General features: G+C 49.3%; 1 protein-coding gene across 2 annotated transcripts; it reads left to right on the top strand.

The window, feature by feature from the left end:
* The first annotated feature begins 10,448 nt into the window (after positions 1-10,448).
* Positions 10,449-20,549, top strand: CREB3L3 (cAMP responsive element binding protein 3 like 3). Of its 2 annotated transcripts, XM_054582831.1 has the most exons (10): positions 10,449-10,579; positions 11,333-11,461; positions 11,865-12,165; positions 13,030-13,142; positions 15,318-15,455; positions 16,006-16,112; positions 17,734-17,802; positions 19,174-19,258; positions 19,479-19,575; positions 19,770-20,549. In XM_054582831.1, the coding sequence occupies exons 1-10, from the start codon at positions 10,556-10,558 to the stop codon at positions 20,078-20,080; spliced, it is 1,374 nt and encodes a 457-aa protein (XP_054438806.1). In that variant the 5' UTR covers positions 10,449-10,555; the 3' UTR covers positions 20,081-20,549. The 2 variants fall into 2 exon arrangements, with proteins under 2 accessions (XP_054438806.1, XP_054438807.1); XM_054582832.1 differs by lacking the exon at positions 10,449-10,579 and having other exon boundaries at positions 11,306-11,461; positions 11,868-12,165.
* Positions 20,550-20,681: the final 132 nt, after the last annotated feature.

The following is a 20,681-nucleotide window of genomic DNA, read 5'->3' on the forward strand; positions in this document are numbered from 1 at the left end:
CATCATATAGATAAGCATGCCAGTAACATATGGAATATAGATCTCACAGTCCAATCAAGGGGGAAACATAATGAATGAATGCTGTGTAATTCCATTACTTAATTTTTTAAAGCAAAACTTGCCTTTACATACTGGTCTGTCATGGTAATGAATAAGAACATGACAATTTAATAAGTAAATAATCAAATAAGAATAAAAGTTTAAAAAAAGAAGACATTTCCATGTAAAAAAGCTGGCTCGCCCTGGCCAGGCAGCTTGTATGGTTAGAGCGTCATCCGTACACACCAAGGTTGCAGTTTTGACGGCTGGTCAGGACACTCGCAGGAATCAACCAGTGAATAGAACACATCAATAAATGGAAAAACAAATCAATCTCTCCCTCTCCCCCCCACCTACTTCTCTCTCTGTAAAAATCAATAAATGAATAAAACTTTTAAAACTAAAGATATCGGTCAAATTCAGCAAAGATATTTCATGTTTGAATTGAGATTTGAGCTTACCAAATAAAACTAACTTGCAATTTGGCTCACTGTTTAAAATTTTACAGACTGATAGACCCTTCAAGTGGTCAGATAGAATGAAGGATGTGAGATTGCTCAAACTCAGTTTCTTTGCATTTAAAGTCACTGGGCTATCACCGTGTATTAGAATCTACTGCTTAAACAGAAGACTGTGTGAGACCGCAAGGTGCAAATGGGAACTGTGCCCAAAGAGAACGCAAAAGATTTAGAATTGTTAAGAGTTAATTCTCAAAATGAAGGTATGTAGCCACTGTGTGTGTCCAAATGTCCGACATGGAGTTTTCCAAATTCACTTCCCTGTAGAATACAATGTTTATTAAAGGATAAATCATAAAAATATTTAACGCTTACTAAATATCAACAGTAACCGCAGCACTTGTTCAGACCAGTGATTTGTAACCGCTGTGCTGCAGGAGTCTTTAAAACATACAGTACCTGACTATTTACTCAGGGGCACTGACCTCTTTTCCCTTAGATTTCCAAATTTAAAAAAATGACAAGAGCCAACACAGCAATAGCCGTCCAGTGTGAATGAATCAAAATTACACCTATATTTTGGGGTCAGATCAGCAAAAAATATATGTATATATGATTTTGTGTGCTGCAGAGCTTTAGTAATTAGTTTATGTGTGCCCTGAGAGGACAAAGGTTGAAAATCCCTGGTTTAGACCACGAGTCAACAAACTGGCTTTCTGGCCAAATCCAGCCCAATGTCTCTTTTTGGAGGAGCTAAAGATGTTTTTTCAACTGGTTGGGAAAAAAATCAATAGGAGAATAACACTCCATAATGTGCAAAGTATAGAGGACTGGAATTTCAGCATGCATACCTCTGGGCGCTGGCACACAGCCACGCTCACTCATTCACGAGTTGTCGGCAGCGGCTCTCACGCTGTGGCTGCAAGCTGCGCGGCAGCCATCTGACCCACACAGCTGAAATATTTACTATCTAGCAAAAAGTTTGTTGACCTCCGGTTTAGACCAATAAAAGATTTTTTAGGGGGAGAGTACTTTTATCACTGATATTGTTTAGAATTTCCTATATACAGCGATAATAGAAAAGCAACTAATAAAATAGGGGTTATTATCTGTTTTGGATTTTCAAAAGACAATGCTCCCCTTCATTGACAGCACCTGGGGTCGGCTTCTTCCCTCAGCCAGTCGTTGGTATGCCACTGCTTACACAGAGGAGCTGACTGGATCTTTATTATTACCTCCCTTTTGGAGAGGGGGAAGCTGAGGCACAGAGAGGCCAAGTGACTTGCCCAAGGTCACACAGCTTGCAGGGCAGGGCTTGGACTGAACCCAGTGCGTTGTAACCATGATGTTCACTGTGTGCTTGATGACCTGGCAGAGCCCAGATCATCCTGCCTGACGTCGCCATAAGCACTGCCACCCAGGGGCAGGCCTGGCTTTACATCACTGCCTTGAATTTCCGCACCACTGCTTAAACCCGATGAAGAGACCTCTCCTCCCTGAGCCTCAAGGTCCACATCTCTAAAACGGTTATAACAAAATCCCCCAATCATGGTGATTTTGGAGGATTCACGAACTTGCCTGGCATAGTGAGTGATCAATACATACTAGCTGTGGTTTTGGTTAGACCTGAAAGCTGGGCCTAGAAGGAAGGGCATTGTTTTTCTTGGAGAAAAACGTCCAAAAGAGTGAGGATTCAATGCACACAGTGAGTTCTCCAGGCATGCTTGTGTGTAGGAAATTGCCCATATGAGTAAAAAGAAACTAATGACAGATAAGACACCACTTCCTTGTCAATTCTCTTTTAAGCCTTCTGATTAAATAAAAAAGCACCCAGTTGGGTGCCGCTGTGTCTTTAACACTTATTTGCTAATTTTGTTTTAACAGTCACCTGGTCCAGAACCTTCTATAGGCAACAGTAGGTGCCTGAATTTATTAACGTTATTTTCCTTTGCCTCTGTTTTAGGTACTTGGTACTGTTTTTTGTAAATTCACCATAATGTTACAATATTTCCTTTTAAGATAAATCTTTCGAAGAAAAAGGTTAATCCAGTCTTCAGTATTATTACAACTTCACTTTTCCTTCAATAAATTTTAGAAAGACGCTTTAGAACACAATGGTAAATTGACACCAGTATCAGATGCCCCAAATAGAAGGTAACTGTAAAAGGAAATGCCATGTAAAAATAAATGTTATTATGTTCTGCCGAGACGTGTCCTGTTCCCGGCGGGGTGACCTTTCGGGCCTTCTCCAACCTGGCGATTCTGGAGGAGAGCTGAGCATTTGAAGGCGTTCTGCTGGAGCTGGGCTGACACTGCGCTGAGGAGCCACGCACAGTGCTTCCTGAACTCTCAGCTCACGAGCCTCGCTCACATGGGGTGGGGGGGTCTCCCCACGTCCTGCGCAGCTTGGCCCACAGCTCAGCCAAACACCGCTCCTGATCAGGTTTTCCTGGGATTAAATGTCAATCCGACGTTAAACCTTTCTACAACCTTTAGATCAATGGTCACATTTTACAGATAGGAAAACACTCTCACAGGGGAGAAGTGACTCCATGGTATCACAGCCAGTTTGTTGCTGAGCTGGGGACAGGACATTGGTTTCTTGGCACCCAGTCCCGAAAGTAATTCTGCACAAGATAGGAAATTTATGAATTGATTAGAGACAAGGCTGACATTTCAACCTGGCCACGAGCAGGCCCATTTCTCTTGGGATCCACAGCACATACCAAGGGTGGGGTTCATTCTACAAATACAATAGAGTCACTTTGATGATGTGAGATTATTCTCAGGGCTGGGGGCACATAGACAGGTCCCTATTCCCTGGTGTAAACAGATAACAGATAAATAAACCAAGCCCCCAAAAGGTGTTATGCTAGAGTGACTGGGGTGGGGGTGACTTTGGCTGGGGTGATCAGGGCAGCTTCCCAAGGAGGTGGCTGCTGAGCCAAGACCACCAAGCTTGGGTTTTGTAACAGCTTTGAAAAGCCGTGGCCCTGGCCAGGCAGCTCAGGCAGCCAGGGTTGGAGTGAGGTCCCGCTGCACCAGGATTGGCGGTTCAATCCCCGGACAGAGCCCATGCAAGAACCAACCACTGAATGCAGAAATAAATAGAACAACAAATCAATATTTCTCTCTCTCTCCCCCCCCCTCCTCTCTCTTTCTCTCTAAAATCAATAAGTAAAAGTTAAAAAAAAAAAAGAGGAAAGAAAAGGTGTTCGTGGGTTGAATCGTGTCGTCTCCCCACCCTGCCCCAACTTTATCAGTTGAAGTCCTAACCCCCAGGATCTCAGAATGTGACAGTGTTTGGAAATAACATCTTAACAGAATTCATCAAATTAAAATGAGGTCATTAAGGTAGGCCCAGATGTATATGACTAAACTGGTGTTCTTATAAGAAGAGGAAATTTGAACACAGAGACACAGGGGGAAGACAAGCATCTATAAACCGAGGAGAGAGGCCTCAGAAGGAATCAGTCCTGCCCACACCTTGATCTTGGACTTGGTCTCCACAACTGGGAGATAATAAATTTCTGTTGTTTCAGTCACCCTGTCTGTGAAACTTTGTTCCCGCAGCCAGGATACATTCAGTACCTGGACACCCAGAGATGCCTAACACCCCACCTATGGCCTCCTTCCAAGAGTCCCCAGGGTGGAACTGGAGTAGACACTCTCTCTGTCTCCTCCCCCACAACAGGAAGGAAGCAGAGATGACCGCACCTGAAGCCAGTGGAGGCCCCCTTTTCCTGGTGAGAGTTCTGCTGCAACCCTTGGACCCACCAGCCATAAAGCAATCACCAGGATGAGATGGTGGCCTCACATGGGGGGAGGGGTGGGGACAGGAGATGAGGGGGCAGCCCTGTTTGCTGGTCTAGGCTCAGAGCCCTCACAGGGCACTGCCCCAAGTAAACCTGAAGCTGGGGGACCACCTTCCTAAGGGCAGCTAAGAGTGAGTCCTGAATACCAGACTTGGAAAGCAGTGTCCCTGAAACCTTGGCCTCCTAGCCTGTCCACACACATGTCCCACCTGGTCCCTTCTAGAAACTTCTAGAGCCATCACAGGACTGACAATCAGCCTTGTCACCCTGGAAAAAGACCCTCAGCCCCTCCTACCCTCACCACCCCTTTGCTGACTGTGCTGCAGCCCCCTGCGTGTCCTTGCTGTTCCTCGTACCTCAGGGCCTTCACACCGGCTATTCTGTTCTCTCTGCTCTTGACACTCTTCCCATATTCCCACCTGACCACCTTATAAAATCGCAAGTCACCCCCATACTCCCCATCTCTCTTTCTTGTTTTATTTTTCTATACCAGGTCTCTTAATGTTACATATTTTCTTGTTTATGCAGAAATGATTTTATTTAGCATCTGTCTCCCCACATCGGAATATCAGCTCCATTGAAACAGGGAGTGGGGAACAATTTGTTATGTTCCCTGTTGTGTCCCCAACACCTGGCACCCAGTAGGTGTTCAAAAAGAGTGGTCACAGGAATGAGTAATTTATTTGCATAACATCCTTCATGTTTTAGGAGGAGCAGAGGGAGCCCATCTCCCACCAAGCTCTCCTTCCCCATGGCGTTCAGAGACCCTGAGTCAAGCCTGGTCTTTACCCACTCCCAAGAGCCCAGAACTTTCCGCACATGCTCCAGGGCATGATGTAAGACGAGAGAGAGCTGGGTAGCCTCAAGGATCAGGTGCTAATCAGTTCGCGTTGCCCAAGAGGCCGATCAGAGTCCCCCCTTTCCCCCAGCCCTTGGCCTGCCCCTGCCACACCCGTGTCACAAGGATCGCACTCACTCCCGGGCAGGGTTATATCCCGCGGGAGGGCCCCAGGGGAGGGCCCCAAAGGAGGTGGGGGAGGAGTTGGTGAAGGAGCTGCTACTCCCAGACCCCCACGCCAATGTCCCCCCCAAACTCACCTTAAATGGAAGCGTAGAGCGAAGCCAAAAGAAATTGGAGGTGACACAGTTACAAGGGGCAGGCCCCGGTCTGGAGCAGGGGACCTGGGCGCTGTCTCAACTGTGGCTGACTCACGGAGTGGCCACGGTGAGTCATCACCCCTTATTAGCCCCTCTGTCATCCTATGCAAAACGGGGACTCTCATTATGACCAAGCTCGTGCTATGGCCAAAGGACTGGGGCCACCCGAGAGTGACAGGCAGACACGCATCTGCCGGGCATCTCAGGTCAGGACTGGAGCACAGCACTGTCCTCACGCGGACACAGACTGGTAATAACAGCAACAGCCACGGCGGGCTGCTGGGCTTTCAGACAGGACTGCGTGGAAGTGCCTTCCACACGTTTCATGTTTTAATTCATTGAATCCTCCCAACGACCCAGGGAAGCAGGTTGTTCATCCCCCTTTTTGCAGTTAAGGAAACTGAGGCAGGGAGAAGCATGGTCACACAGTGACATGTGGCAGAGTCAGGATTTGAACCCAAGCCCTGTTCTAACTCAGCGCTGTCTCAGAGAAATATCACATATAATTCTAAATTTTCTAGCAGCTACATTTTTAAAAAGCACAACATAAAATTAAGTTTCTTCCTAATAATATATTTTGTTAATCTAAAATAAAAATGATTGGATTAATAAATCCAAGCTATTATCATTTCAACATGTGGTCTATATCAAAATTATTAATGTGATATTTCACTTTTCTTCATACTAATCTTGGATATCCAATTTGTATAATAATTTGGACACTGACTCTTCACCAGAAGTCCTTGATGTGCACTTACAGAGTTCAGAAAATTTACAGTAAAATATATGCATCCACAAACCCCTGTTTGTGTTTCATGTTGTTCCATGTGCACCCAAAATGTGTTCGTTAACTGATTGGAGTATTGGTTTTAAATTTTAAATCAATGAAAATGAAGTAGCATTTGAAATGTAGGTACCTGGCCACACTCTTTATACTTCAAGTGGCCCGGGGCTCCTGTATTGGGCAAAGCAGGTCCGATCCCCTAAACCTGTCGATTATAGAAAACTTTTTCTGAAAAGGGCCAAATGGTAAATATTTTCGGCTTTGTGGGCTACAGGACCTCTGTTGCAACTACTCAACTCTGCTGTTGTACTGAAAGCAGCCACGGACAATATATAAACAAATGGTTGTGGTTGTGTGACAATAAAGCTTTATTTATAAAAATAGAGAACCAGAATTGGCTTACAGGCTGTAGTTTGTCCATTTACACACTGCACTCAACAATTATATTTCTACATGTTCAGTTGTTCCTTCTGTAAGTATTGATTGGGCAGCTACTGTGTGGTAGGCACCGTCTAGGCTCTGGGGATACCACACACAGAATTTGTCGTGATGGTCCCTATTTTACAGGCGAGTCCTCGCTGGAGAATTTTGTAGCTCTTCACCCCATGCCCCTTCCTCTCACTGATGAGCTAAGCTCCTGGAGCAATACTGATTAAGGAAAGGAGCAAAAGACATTTTATTGTCTGGCACGGAATAGACACTCAATAAATGTGTGTTGAACGAATGCATGCCACAACAAATAAATAAATAAAATATATGATGCATCAGTGTTTTCAATATCATCCCCTATCAGTACATGCAAAAAATCCTTATTCATTTACACAGCTACCTAATATTCCATCGTGTGACTGCATCAGATTCTATTAATCAATGCCCTATTGGTGGATATTTTGGTTGTTTCTAATGTTTTACTACATGTTTTATGTACATGTTTGTTCAGTATATATTTTGTGTGCTTTTTATTGAGGTAGACTTAATTTACGATAATAATACAGGTCTTAGGTTTGTTTAATTTGATGAGTATTGGCTGAAGTAGTATTGTGTGGAATGGATATACCAGTTTGTTTACTTATTCTCTCATTGGATATTTAAGTTGTTCCCAGTTGGGGACGATTATGAATAGAGTTGTCATGAACATTCATGTTCAAGTCTTTTTGTGAACACACATTTGCATTTCTCTTAGGTAAATACCCAGCAGTGGCCCTGAGCGGTGTAGCTCAGTGGATTGAGTGCTGGCCTGTGAAGCAAGGGGTTGCCTGTTAGATTCTGAGTCAGGGCACGTGCCTGGGCTGGGGGCCAGGGCCCCAGTAAGGGGAGTGTGAGAGGCAACCACACACTGATATTTCTCTCCTTCTCTTTCTCCCTCCCTTCCCTTCTAAAAATAAGTAAATAAAATCTTTAAAAAAATGCCCAGGAGCAAAATTGCCAAGTCAAATGGTAAATAAATGTTTAACTTTGTAAGAGACTGCCCCATTTCCCAAAGTTTACCAAAGTGGTTGGAGCATTTCGATTCCCAAAAACAGTGGGTAAGAGTTCCTGTTGCTTCATAGCATCCACCAACATCTGGTGTTGTCTATCTTTTTATTTTAATCATTCTAGTTGGTGTCTTTCAGTGTTTCCATATGTCAGAAATGGTTCAGAATAAGTCAAATAAAAATTAAAAACAAAACACAGCTCTACAATTATGCTTGTGAAATGCTACAAACTCTGTCCCCACCTGGAGCTTAAAGGCTCTGGTAAGTTCTGCAAAGCTGCTTATTAACGCCGTGTTCCTTAATCTTGTTTGACCACAGCATCCTTTCGAGGTTATGTTTCATACTTAAACATGTTGGTGGAATCTGTTATAGGAATTTTACTTCAGATTCAAACTTAGTGTTGCTTTGAAGTAGGTGGTTGTGTTTGCCAATGGGATAATGTAAAGTCAAGGGCATCAAAAAGCTCTCCTGTATCTCAACTGTTTATCCCTATCCTGTGTGCTCACATAGCTCTTCATTTGGGTGGAGAAAAGCCTTCTGAAGTCTGTAATTATAAAAATGTAAAGAAATACAAATATCCTGAGGAGGGGGACTAGGAGGGTCTTAATCTACGTGAAGGTGTGAATGAGTAAAGCCACCTCCTTTTTCTCTGGCAGGTTTTCACATAAGAAGGAGGAAGAATTCTATCTCAAGGGAACTGGGACTCCTGAGAGTCATAAATGGGGGCGAGGGAGAGGCTGAGGGAAGTCCAGAAGTCAGGTTGCACCTACTCGGTACACCTGCTGGGACCGCCCTGGCCTACTGCCTCCTCAGCGAAGGCTGAGTAAATATTATGACTGGATCGCTAAAGACAAGCCATACCAAACCACCCCTTAAAGGTCCACCCCAGAGGGACTGAAAAGGAAATAAGAAACATCTGGAGGCCAAGGGCAAGATAATGATACCAGCATTCAGGGGACAGTTGGGGGAACGCAGGGTCTCTCTCCTTTGGCACCGCATCACTCTCTATGGGGTGCTGTCCTAGACACTGTCGGGTGCCGAGCAGCCTCCCTGGCTCCACCCACTCAGTGCCAGGAGCATTCCTTATTTGTGACAACCACCGATGTCTCCAGATATGGCCCAGCGCCCCCTGGGAGGGGCAACTGCTGCAATGTAATTTGTTATTGACTAAAAGAACCACATCACGTGCAGCACATAATAGGTCCTCATCAAATTTTTGTTGCCTGAATAAATAGTGACTGATGCATTGATGAATATACACCAGGACGGGCATTTCTGGCAAGCAAGGAGGGCGTTTTAGTTACCGCTGCAAACCTAGCACTTACCATCACGCTGGCATACAGAAGTCTTGATGTAGCCATGTGTTCACTAAGCTCCCCAAAGCTTCTTGCTATATTTAGTATAAGCCAGACTCCTTTCTGCAGCCCACAGGGCCCTGCACAACCTGCCCCTGCCTGCTCCCTGTCCTCGCCTCCTTCCGCTCTTCCCCTCACTCGCTCTGCCCCAGGCACACCTGCCTCCTTTGCTCTTCCTCCAACATGCCGGGCACAGGCCTTCCCCAGAGCCATTGCATGTGTACTTTTTCTCTCTCTTTTTTTTTGACCTGAAACATTTTTCTCCTAGATCTCTCCATGGCTGTCTCTTTCTCTTCATTCAGGACTGTACTTAAACGTCACCTTCTAAAAGGGGCCTTTTCTAGCCCTCAGTTGCCCTTTACCATGATTACATTTAGTTTTTCAGTAGTGAACTCACTTATCTCTTTACTGGTTTATTTATATATTTATGACCTAGCTTGTCCACAGCCTCTTCCTGCTAGTGCCTAAAACAGTGGTTGACGCATAGGAGGTGCTCAATGGGTAAGAGTTAATTGAGCACCTGTTGTGTACCAGGCATTTCCTGGACACTGAGGACCCAGCAGAAAACAAAGAGATTCTATTCTAGCACCGAAGGCCCTTCCTTTCTGGGAGCAGAGGGGAGGCGAGAACTGGGAAAGACACCAAACAAGTAAATACACAAATAAAACCATTTTAAGTGATGAAGGGTTCAGTAGGAAAAAGGATGTGATGAAGAGATGTGGGGAGGGGTCTCCTCTCCGCTGGGGCCAGAGACAGCCTCTCAGTCACCTGGGCTGATTCACAGATATCAAACTTTCACAAATAAGTGGGCACAGTGACAGACTCAGGGGTGGAGAGGGGACCTCCAGATAGAGGGAACCGCAAGTGCGAAGGCCCTGCTGTGAGAACAAGTTTGGCTCAAATAGTTGAATACACTAACAATAGAAGATTCTAGAAGGAATTGATTGCATGGGTTCACCGTGGTGGACGTGGAGGGTGGGCAGGAGGTTGCCGGCTCCGCTGAGTGACGGGAGCTCCTACAATGGCTGTAGCCGTGGCCTCCGGTGGTCCTCCTGTTTTGTTCTGTCCTGGCAGTGGACAGGACCCCGCCAGGTCCCTGGGCTTTCCTGGATGCCGGCGTCTAGGTCTCTGATAAGAAACAGTCCCCAAAAGTAGGGAAGAGGTCATGGCAGAGCGCAGGCACCCCAGACTTTGGCCTTTGTCCCTTCCCTGCTAGAAAAGCACAAAACATCAAGATAACGGGTCTTCTCTCCCCGCCCCTCAGCTTGTCCCGGTATCACTGGCCCTTAACCCTGTCCATCTTACCTGTCCCCCAATCAGCAGCCGGGGGTGGGCTGAGAGCTCCCTGGAGCTATTTCAGCATCTTTTAGGGGTGGTGACAGATCCACAGAGAGGAACTAGACTTGGGGTGAACCTCCACGGATCAAGAGACCCAGAAAGTAGCTGGAAGCAGAGCTGGCTGGGCTCATGAATGGAGATTTATGCAGCTGGAAAGGTGAGCCCTGACTTGGGGTGGGCGGGGGGTGGGTGGAGTGTGTATGCCAGGAAACCCTCCCCCAGCTCCCAGGGTTGGAAGGAGCCCCAACCCCATTGCACAGATAGGAATACTGAGGCCCAGAGAGAGAATGCAGTGACCGAAAGCATGCCTCCATTCCAGGGCTGCTCTTGTATTTCTTCTAGGCTCCCACCTCCCAGGAGGGGAACATGGGGGGTGAGGAGGGAAAGAGGGCCAATCCCATCAGCCTCGAGGGAGGGACCAGGCTGATTATCCCCGTGTGCATCTGTCTAGCATTTTTTAAAAAATCTTCACCCAAGGATATATTTATTGACTTTAGAGAGGGAGGAAGGGAGAGGGGAAGAGAGACAGACAGACAGACAGACAGAGTGAGAGAGTAGCATCGATCGGTTGCTTCCTGTATGTGCCCCGGCCAGGGATCGAAACTGCAACCTAGGTATGTGCCCTGACCACGGATGGAGCCCGCAGCCTCTTCGGTGTATGGAACGATGTTCCAACCAACTGAACCACTTGGCCGGGGCTGTTCAGTACTTTTTAAAGAAACTGGCTCTTATCGCCTGGGCATCTCTGGGTCAGCCCCTCAGCACAGATCTGGGGGTGGAAACAGACCCGGGGTTTGAGTGGAAATTGAACCGGAGCTGGACAGACCTGGGGTGGTATGCAAGTGGGAAAGGGAGAGAAGAGGAGACGTGATGCGTGGCCCTCATGCTGTGTGTCCTGTCCTTGCTCCAGATGGCCTCCCCCACCTGTCCCCAAGGACCCATCAACAGCTTGGAGCTCTTGGATCTCCTATTTGATCGGCAGGATGGAATTCTGAGACACGCAGACCTGGGCGAGGACTGGGGCCATGCTGGGGACCAGGTGAGGTCTGCAGCGCAGACAGGCCTCCACTCAGCTTGGTAGCATTTACGGCTCATGGCGTGTAATTTTAGCAAAACACATTATTGCATTGAACCTCTCAGCTACTCCAAAGGGCGGGCAGCGCTGGTGCCTTAGAGGTGACGTAACCAAGGCCCCGTGAGGGGCAGCAACTTGTCTGGGGTCGCATAGCAGTTTGGAGTTGGGTCCAAACTCAAACTCAGGGCTTGTTCCTTGACCAGGCTGGATGGTGTTCCCATGCCATATGATCGTGTTCAAGCCCCACGAACCTTTCTCCTTGTAGAAAGGACAAGTGAGGCCCAGAGAGGGTAAGTGGCTTGTTCAGAGTCACACAGCAATCCAGAGCAAAGTTCAGACCTCCTCATTCCTGCCCCACCCCCTCCAGCAGGTCCTGCCAGCCCCGGACTCTGATGATTTCCTCAACTGTATCTTGGGTTCTGGAGACTCAGTGCCCAGCTCTCCTCTCTGGTCTCCTGCAGCCAGTGACAGTGGCATCTCTGAAGATCTGCCCTCCGACCCCCAGGATACCCCTCCACACAATGGGCCGTTCCCCACCTCGGCTGGCTGCCATTTCTCGGAGTCTGGCAAGGGGCTCTGCCCCTCCTACCACCCTGTCCCTCACAGCCCCACCAGGCCTCTTCGGCCAGTGGCCCAAGTGCCTGAGGCCTCTGTGGCCATAGACCTAGGTGAGTTCTGTGTCTTCTCTCACTGCCCTCACCTTGTTAGACATATACCCACCCTTTGAGATGGATCCTGACATGGGCCCATTTTCCAGAGAGTGAAACTGAGCCCCATGAGGTCAAACAACAAGTCAAAGCCATGGAACTGGGATGTACCCCTGGCAGGCAGGCTGGCTGTTGTGCTATGTGTCATCTGGCACCTCATCTTTGTGCCGCCCATGCCTGGGTCATAGTAGATGCTCCAAGAAAGTGAGTGAGGTCATGGATCCTGGGCCTCAAGGCTCTCAGGGCAGGCCTTATGCAGGAGACACTCCCAGCTGGTGTCCTTTGTCCTTTGAGCCTTGCAAAGGGGTGGGAGCTCTTATAAGTCCCATTGAAGAGTTGAAACTGAGGCTCAGAAAGATTTAGTCACTTACCTAAGGTCACACAGCTTTGCCCAGTCAGGATTAGAACCCAGGGCTATCTGACTCTAAAGTCTGTGTTCTGGAGAGCAGCTCCCGGTGGGCTAGGCACCAGGTGGGAAGGAACCAGAGGTGAATCAGACCCGGCCCCTGCCCCAAAGGGAGAAGAGGCCTGGCTGGCTGCAAACCTAGTCTATAATCCTGGGCGGTAACAGCTGCTCTCCTGCATTGGCAGTGAGCCCCTAGACAATGTCCTGATGAATTTGGGTTCCTACCTTACAGCAGAGGGGAGACTGAGGCACCTGCCAGAGCTGTCCGACCCAGGCTTTGGAGCCCCAAGCTGTACCAAAAATCCTTAGCACACTGAATCAATCCTGGAAGGCTTGCTGGAGGAGGCAGGTAGAAGCTGAGAGGTCAGGGCCCCCCGCCTGACTCCCTGCCTGTCTTTGTCCCCATCTGCCCTGGTCAGAAATGTGGAACCCGGGCCTCTATCCTGACGAGCAGACTGATCTGGCAGACTCGCCCCCACACTGCAACCTCACGGTGAAAGACCTCCTCCTCTCTGGCAGTGGTGGGGACCTGGTGAGCAGCCCCCATCCCAACTCCCGAGTCTCAGAGCTGGGAGGGTCCCTGGGGTTCATGGAGCCCCCATACCTCCATTTCATTTCAGGGACTGGAAAACTGAGACACAGACAAAGGATGGATCTGTCCAGGGTCACACCCAGAGCAAGTCTGGGTTCCAGTCTTGAGCTCCTTGAGTTCTCTATCTCCTGAGCTGGGACACTTTCTACTGCAGTGCTAGGGAAAAAAATAAGCAAACAAACAAACAAAACCCCCCACACACCTGAAACTTACTAAGCACCTACTATAGGCCAGGCATCCTTCTAAACGCTTTAAGTGTATCATCTTTCAATTCACAGCAACCTGAAGATTGGGGCTCTTATGTTGATTTTACATATGAAGAAATGGGCAGAGAGAAGATAAGTACTTTGCCCTAAGCCACACAACTGCTGCAGGCTCTACCCCTGGGCTGGCCTGTCAGGCCTGTTGTGCCCATTACGTGCTGACTGAGGGCCATCTATCTTGCCAGGGCTTCAAGTACCTGTAAACAAGATCTGACAACCCAGCTTATGCCCCCATTCCTCAATGAGAAAGTCTAGGCCCAGAGAGGTTAATCCCAAAGTTATAGGGCAAGCAAGTGGCCCAGTAGGATTTGAACTGCAATTTACCTGCTACCAAAAGTTATCCTGACGGTCTCTAGGCAAGACCAAAATGCCCCTCCCAACTTGAAAGATGTATGGTAAGCACCAGCTGTGTGCTCAGCCTCTGGGGACCTCATGGTCACGACGGGAAAACCAATGGGAAGTGTACCAGTGAGGGAGAGAGGCTGGAGTGTCATGGCAGGTCCGGGAGGGCACCCTAGAGGAGGTGGAACCCCAGCAGGCCTTGAAGGATGGGAAACGGGACCGACTGCTTTGGAAATGCTAACTGGCTTTTGTAAATGCCTCATGTTCAGTATCATTGTCCCAGGTGTCAACAACCTTGGGACATGGGAGACCTTATCTCCATTGTATGGATGAGCACACTGAGGCTTCGGCCCTGGAGAGAAAATGGTTGAGCTAATCAATGACTTGGAGTGCTAGGCAGTGGAGTTTGACCTGAAGAATGACACACTGCCCCAATCTCCACCTTTATGCCTGAGTCTTGGACATTTTGATGACAAGATTCTTTCATTTTTAATGTTTCTCTTTCATAATTTAAATTTAATTAAAAACATTTTGAATCCACACAGTTCAAGTTCCAATGGTACAAATGAGGAGGTGGAGAGAACCACCCTCTCTCCAAGTTGCTCAGGCACCCAGCTCCCCACACGGGTTCTAATTTTTTCTTCCAAAGAGATTCCTTTTTAAACAGTTTAACATAAAATGTAGGACGCCACATGTGGCATTGTTTTGCCCCATTTACTTATTTATTTACTCTTAGTCCACACCGGAGGATGTGTTTACTGTTTTTAGAGAGACGAGAAGGGAGGCAGGGAGAAAGAGAGAGGGCAGGAAAATAAAAGAGAGAGAGAGAGGGAGAGAGAGAGAAAGAGGAAGGAAGGGAGGGAGGGAGAGAGAGAAAAAAATGAGAGAAATATTGATGGGTCGTTCCCGCGCATTCCCTGGCTGGGGATGGAACTGGCCACCAGGTATGCGACCTTACTAGGAATGAAACCTCAGCCTTCTGGTGTACGGGAAGATGCTCCAGCCAAATGGGCTGCCCAGCCAGGACTTACTGCTTTAATTTTTTTTTGCTCTGTAGCATGACACAGAGACCCCATCCCTTTTCACGGCTGTGTAATACTCTGTTGTACAAACTGTCCATGCCTCATTTAACCTGTCCCCTCTTTGTTGGATATTTTCCCTGCTTCCAATCCTTTGCTATTGCTTGACAGGGTTACAAGGTATGTGCAGAGCCCAGAATGGTGCCTGGAATGTAGTAGGTGACTATTAAAAGTTGTCTAATGACTATTTGTTAAATGAATGAAAATCCTGTAAAGCCATCTTTTTGCCCATGTATGAGAGTGTCTGTGGGATCAATTCCTGGAAGTGCAGTTGCTGGGTCAAAGGACTGTGTGCTGGGCTCTTGATCCCAGAACCAGTGGGGGCTCTACAGCAGATGGATTTGTAGCTTCTCAAGTCTGATGCCTCTTTCATTTCCCAGAGGCTGCCAGTCTCCCCTGCCCCAAACACAGCTCCCCTGGTTTTTCCATAGCAACAGCATCACCTGGCAGCCCCCCACCTGTTAAGACCTGGGACTGGACACTACCAGGAGCTGGTGCTGACAGAGGATGAGAAGAAACTGCTGGCCAAAGAAGGCATCACGCTGCCCACCCAGCTGCCCCTCACCAAAGTGAGTCCTAGAGACCCTTGGCTCGGGGTCTCTCCCCCTTCCTGCAGCTAGCTGCCCGTGAGCCTCACCTTTAGGCCTCCCTCACTAGAACGATAGGATGTGCTGTCACCAGAGTAAAAAAAAAAATCATCCGAAAAGCCAATTTAGCGGGACCTATCTCGCCACAGGTCCCACCCAGCCTATTCACTTAACGCTAACACCTGAGTTTCGTGTTCCAGCTGGAAGACGTTAGTGTTATCAGCCGGCGCCACGGAAAGCACTGTTCTCAGCTATGGCCAGGAGGTGGCGCCATCGCACCACACGCAAAGTTTGGTCGCGGTTACTGACTGGGAATAGATGCTGGGAAGATTATGAGGACCCAGGACCCTCCTGGAGACTCTCAGAGAATTTGGGGGCAGGAAAGATGGTCTTAAAGTCATCAGGAGTCTTCCCACTGACCCCTGGGTCTGAAATGCCTCCCAGGCGAGGAAAATGAGGTGAAGTTGTGGGGTCCAGACAACAGAGTAGCCCCCTCCAGCCCGACTCAGCCGCTTCTCTTGTAACTCGGCAGTACGAGGAGCGAGTGCTGAAAAAAATTCGCCGGAAAATCCGGAACAAGCAGTCGGCCCAAGAAAGCCGGAAAAAGAAGAAGGAATACATTGATGGCCTGGAAAGTCGGTAAGACTGGGTCCTGGGACAGCACACTCAGGGAGGAAACTGAGGCCTAGAGAAAGGATGTGATGAGGCCAAGGTCACAGTTTTTAGGGCCTAACAAAATGAGAGTCCTCATCCCTCTCCGGGGGAGACCATTTTTCATGTCACTTGCAAGGATGGGAATATGCCTAGAGAGGGCACAGGGCAAGGGTTTCAGGATCCCTTCATCCCCGGGAATACGTGGTGCCAAGAACGGGGGAGACTACTGCCCGTCTTGCTCTGGTTCTGTGCCAGGTCATGGGATGGCGGGATCTTACCGCCCTTGTCTGAGGTCGCTGGTCCTCAGAGCTGTAGTGACTTCCAAAAGTGGCTTTATGCAATGTTACCGGTCTGCTGGGATTTTCTATTTATTCCTGGGTCACTGTGGGGATGTTGTATTTTTCTGGGAAGTTCAGGATGTTACATCTTTCTAGGATGTTGTTTTATGTCATTTTATCGACATAAAATAAGTTATAGTGTTCTATTATTTTTGTAAAGTTCTGAACTACCTACAGTTGAACCTGTTTAAGAATTCATTTGTTTATTTGTGCCTTCTTTTTCTCTTTTAACTTCCTGATCAGTCTTGCCAGACGTTTGTCTACTTTATTATTCTTTGCAAAGAATGGATTTCTGGCTTTTCCTCCCATCCAACTCTATTTTTTCTTTTCTAGTTCTTTCATTTCTACTGTAAGTTTTGTAATGTCCTTCCTAGACTGCTTTATTTTTTTGTGTGGATAGAGTTTATACTGGTGTTTGCTCGTTTTTAAATGTGCATGTTTAGCTCACTGAGCTGAGTGAAGGCTATACATTTCTCTCTCAGCGCCGCCTAAGTGGCATCTCGCACATTTTGATTTGTGCTACTGTCATCACCATGTGGACCCTGGGTTTTCTATAACTTCATTCTTCTTTATCTTGTGAGTTTTTTAGAGGGAGGACCCTTCGATGAGGGGATTTCTTCTCTCCCCTGGTTGTGACGTGAGGACTGACATACCCTCGTGCCCTGATCTGAATAGTTCAGTGCCACGGCTGAGTGGCCAGGGCCATGGCTGTGTTCCCAGATGGATGCAGATGGGAAGGGTGGGGTCCCCAGGCTGGATCCCAGCACCCTAGATGGAACGATCATCATTGTCTTGCCTCTCAAATACAACTTGATAAGCCCTAGTCAACTTGAGTTCATGCCATTCTCCCAACCACTCTGGAAATTAGGTCACTGTAACCCCATTTTACAAATGAGGAGACTGAGGTCAGAGAGCTGATGGCTCAAGGTCGCAGGGAGGGCAGGGATTGTAACTTGGTTCTCCTTGGACTTCCCATCACCCTCTTACTCCATCTTCTGGAAGCACCACAGCCTGAGCATGGCGCTCTGTTCCAGTCCTGGGGGCTCAAACTGGAGTGAAGCCCCCCACACCAATGCCGAGATGGGAGCTAGGAACCTGGCACACTTGGGTTCACATTCTCTCAGACTTGCCAGGGTGACTTTGAATGAATGACTTCCCCGCTTTGGCCTTGCATTCCCTGCCTGTAGAATGGGGCCTCACAGGAGTCCGTGATTGGGACAGTTGGTGATAGGCATATTCTGAATGTCACTGTGACGTTGTCCCTGCAGGATGTCAGCCTGCACTGCCCAGAACCAGGAGCTTCAGAGGAAAGTCTTGCATCTTGAGAAGCAGAACCTGTGAGTCTTGGTCCAACCAGGGGGATCCGGCCCCCAAATCCCTTTGCAGGAGAGGTAGACAAGGGGGGCAGCTTCTGCGATGGCCGGACAGAGCAGGGGGTAAGGGTTTCACCTAGAAAGGGGGCAGGCTGCATGGGGGAGGGGATTTGGATTTGGAGACTTGAAGGGTGTACCAGGGCTCATAGAGAGAAGCTGCTCTGGTGGAGATGAATGGCCAGAGGCTAGGAGCGCAGTGTGTTGGAGAACTGCACAGAATTCCACCTAAGGGGTGCATCCACTTAGTCAATTTATTTAGTGTCTACTCTTCCTCAGGCATAGTTCTGGGCACTGGGACCACAACAGTGAACAAAGAAGACACAGCCCCTCCACTTAGAAGAACTCCCTGTCTAGTGGGAGACATACTCAAGACAAACAAAAATATATAAAAGATCACACACATAGTGATAGCCACTGGGAAGAAAAATAACGCAGGGTGAAGAGCTGTTTTATTTTCTAAAAGATTGTATTATCTACTTTTAGAGAGAGGGAAAGGGAGGGAAAAAGAGAGGGAAACATTGATTGGTTGCTTCTCACATCCCCTCAACTGGGGACCTGGCCTACAACCCAGGCATGTGCCTTGACTGGGAATCAAACTGGTGCTCAGTCCACTGAGCCACACCAGCCAGGACTGAAGGGTTACTTTAGAAACGAAGGTCCAATAAGGTGATGTTTAAGATGAGACCTAATGGATGAGAAAGAACCTGCTACAAAAAGACCAGGGGGAAAGTGTCCTTAGAGGGAATGGCCTGTGCAAAGATCCCAGGACAGGACAGTGCCTGGCGTGTTGGAGGAACAGTGAGGAGGCCCGTGTGGCTGGAGCAGAGTGAGTCAGGGGAGAGAGGGAGGAGGTGAGGCCAGGGAAGGGATGGGGCAGGTTGTGCAGGGCTTTGTTGCAGGGGGGATTTTGAGGGAGGTGGGAGCCTTGAGTGGGTTGGGAGGAGCTATTTACTTTTGAAAAGTGCCCCCGGGTGGCTGAGTGGGGGCAGGAGAGGAGGGCTATCGGGGGAGGGTGAGAAGCAGGGGACTGGGAGTGGGGGAGGACCAGAAACGAGGCTTGGGCTGGTGTCCAGGGAAGCGATCCTGGAAGCCTGGTTGGGGGAATTAGAGTGGCAGCGAAGTGGGTGGGATGTCATTAGAGATTTATGGAAACAAAGAGGAAGTGCCTGAGACTTCTAAGAGCGATGGGGCCTTGAGGGATGAACAGAATTCAGACATCAGCCATGGAGGGGATGGAGAAATTCAGGCATCAGCTGTGCTGGGGGACCCCAGAAATGGGCGGGAAGCCAGGCTGAGGCCCTGTGTCCTCAGCCAAGGCCGCTAATTTCCACTAAGGTCCCTCCTGGAGCAGCTGAAGAAACTCCAGGCCATTGTGCTCCAGTCCACCAGCAAGTCAGCCCAGGCAGGCACCTGCATAGCGGTGAGTCCTACCCCTGCTCTGGATGGCCCCCAGGATAAAGGGGGTCATTGACCTTGGCAGACTGGCCTGCGGGATGGGGGAAGGTGGGTGTGAGTAGCATGGCCCGAGCTCCAGTTCAGGCATAATCCAGTCTTCTGGGCCTCAGTTTCCCTGCCCACGAGATGGGTGTGCTCACAGGAGCAGTGGAGGGATGGGGTGACCCCGCCCCCATCTCCGGCAGGTCCTGCTGCTCTCTTTCGCCCTCATCGTCCTCCCCTCCATCAGCCCTTTTGCCTCCAAAAAAGCTGAGAGTCCTGGAGACTTCACACCTGTGCGAGGTAGGTGGGCAAGGGTCACTTCGGGGTCCCCTGTGGGCTGCACTGTGGGCACAGTCCCCTTGGCTCCCCAAGTCCCCATACTGGGCCCTGGGGGAGGGGGAAGGGCACCCCTGCAACCGCTCCCTGAGGCTGGAAGGAAAAAGGGACACCAGCCTCCCCGCTCCATCCCTGATGAAGCCCCGACTCTCGCTCAGTTTTCTCCAGAACTTTGCACAACTATGCTGCTTCCCGTGTGGCCCCTGACACCACACCAAGTTCCAAGGCCCCGGGACCCCATCCTGAGGCTGGCACAACCCAGGAAGTGTCCCCAGAGCACCCCAGGGCTCACTGGGAATTCCAGGAACTGCTGGCTCTGGACAACTTGACAGAGGAGCTGGACAAGTCAACCCTGATCCAGGGCAACTGGACAGAGGACCTGAGCCGGGCCACTCTGCTGGACTGGGCCTCGCCTGAGCCAGCACTCAGGCCAGGGCGTGTGGGGCTGGAGGCGGGGGAGGAGCTGTGAGCACCACCAGGCCCGTCTGCTCAGGGCACTGCGGCAGGCACTGTAGTGGACGGGCAGGGCATTGCAGGGGAGGCAGACACCCCTGTTGAGAGGCCCGGATGGAGATGCACACACACAGCTGCACACCCAGGAACCCAGACACGGGAGCAGACGCTGATGCTCAGATACAGGGCAATCATAAGACCGCGAAGCCTGAGAAAGCCAGGAGGCAAGAGGCAGACACATACAGAGTGATCCATGGACCCAGACATGTACATGTAACATACCGCAATTGCCGTGCCTGGGGACTTCTCCCTGCCCCATCACACACAGGGAGGGGGAAGTGGCCGAGACTGCAGGGACCCTGGCCCTTAGGCACTGGCTAGGCTCTGAACTTTGGGATGGCCATGGCCCACAGCCACCCCCCACTTTCTCTAAGACTGCTATGATCCTTAATAAAATATGACAGAACATGGCTGGAGTGGAAGCAGAATAGGGTGAGGGCTGAATGGGAGTCTGGGGCTCCCCAACCCCCAGAAGGGGCTGGGCCAGCCTAGGATGGGGGAGTGAGGTGCGGGTCCCCAGGCACCCAGACTGGAGAGGCCTGCAAGGCACCAGGCAC

This window comes from Pteronotus mesoamericanus, unplaced genomic scaffold, assembly GCF_021234165.1.
Source record: "Pteronotus mesoamericanus isolate MK-2021 breed Mesoamerican mustached bat unplaced genomic scaffold, CSHL_Meso_final contig_726, whole genome shotgun sequence".
NCBI lineage: Eukaryota > Metazoa > Chordata > Mammalia > Chiroptera > Mormoopidae > Pteronotus > Pteronotus mesoamericanus.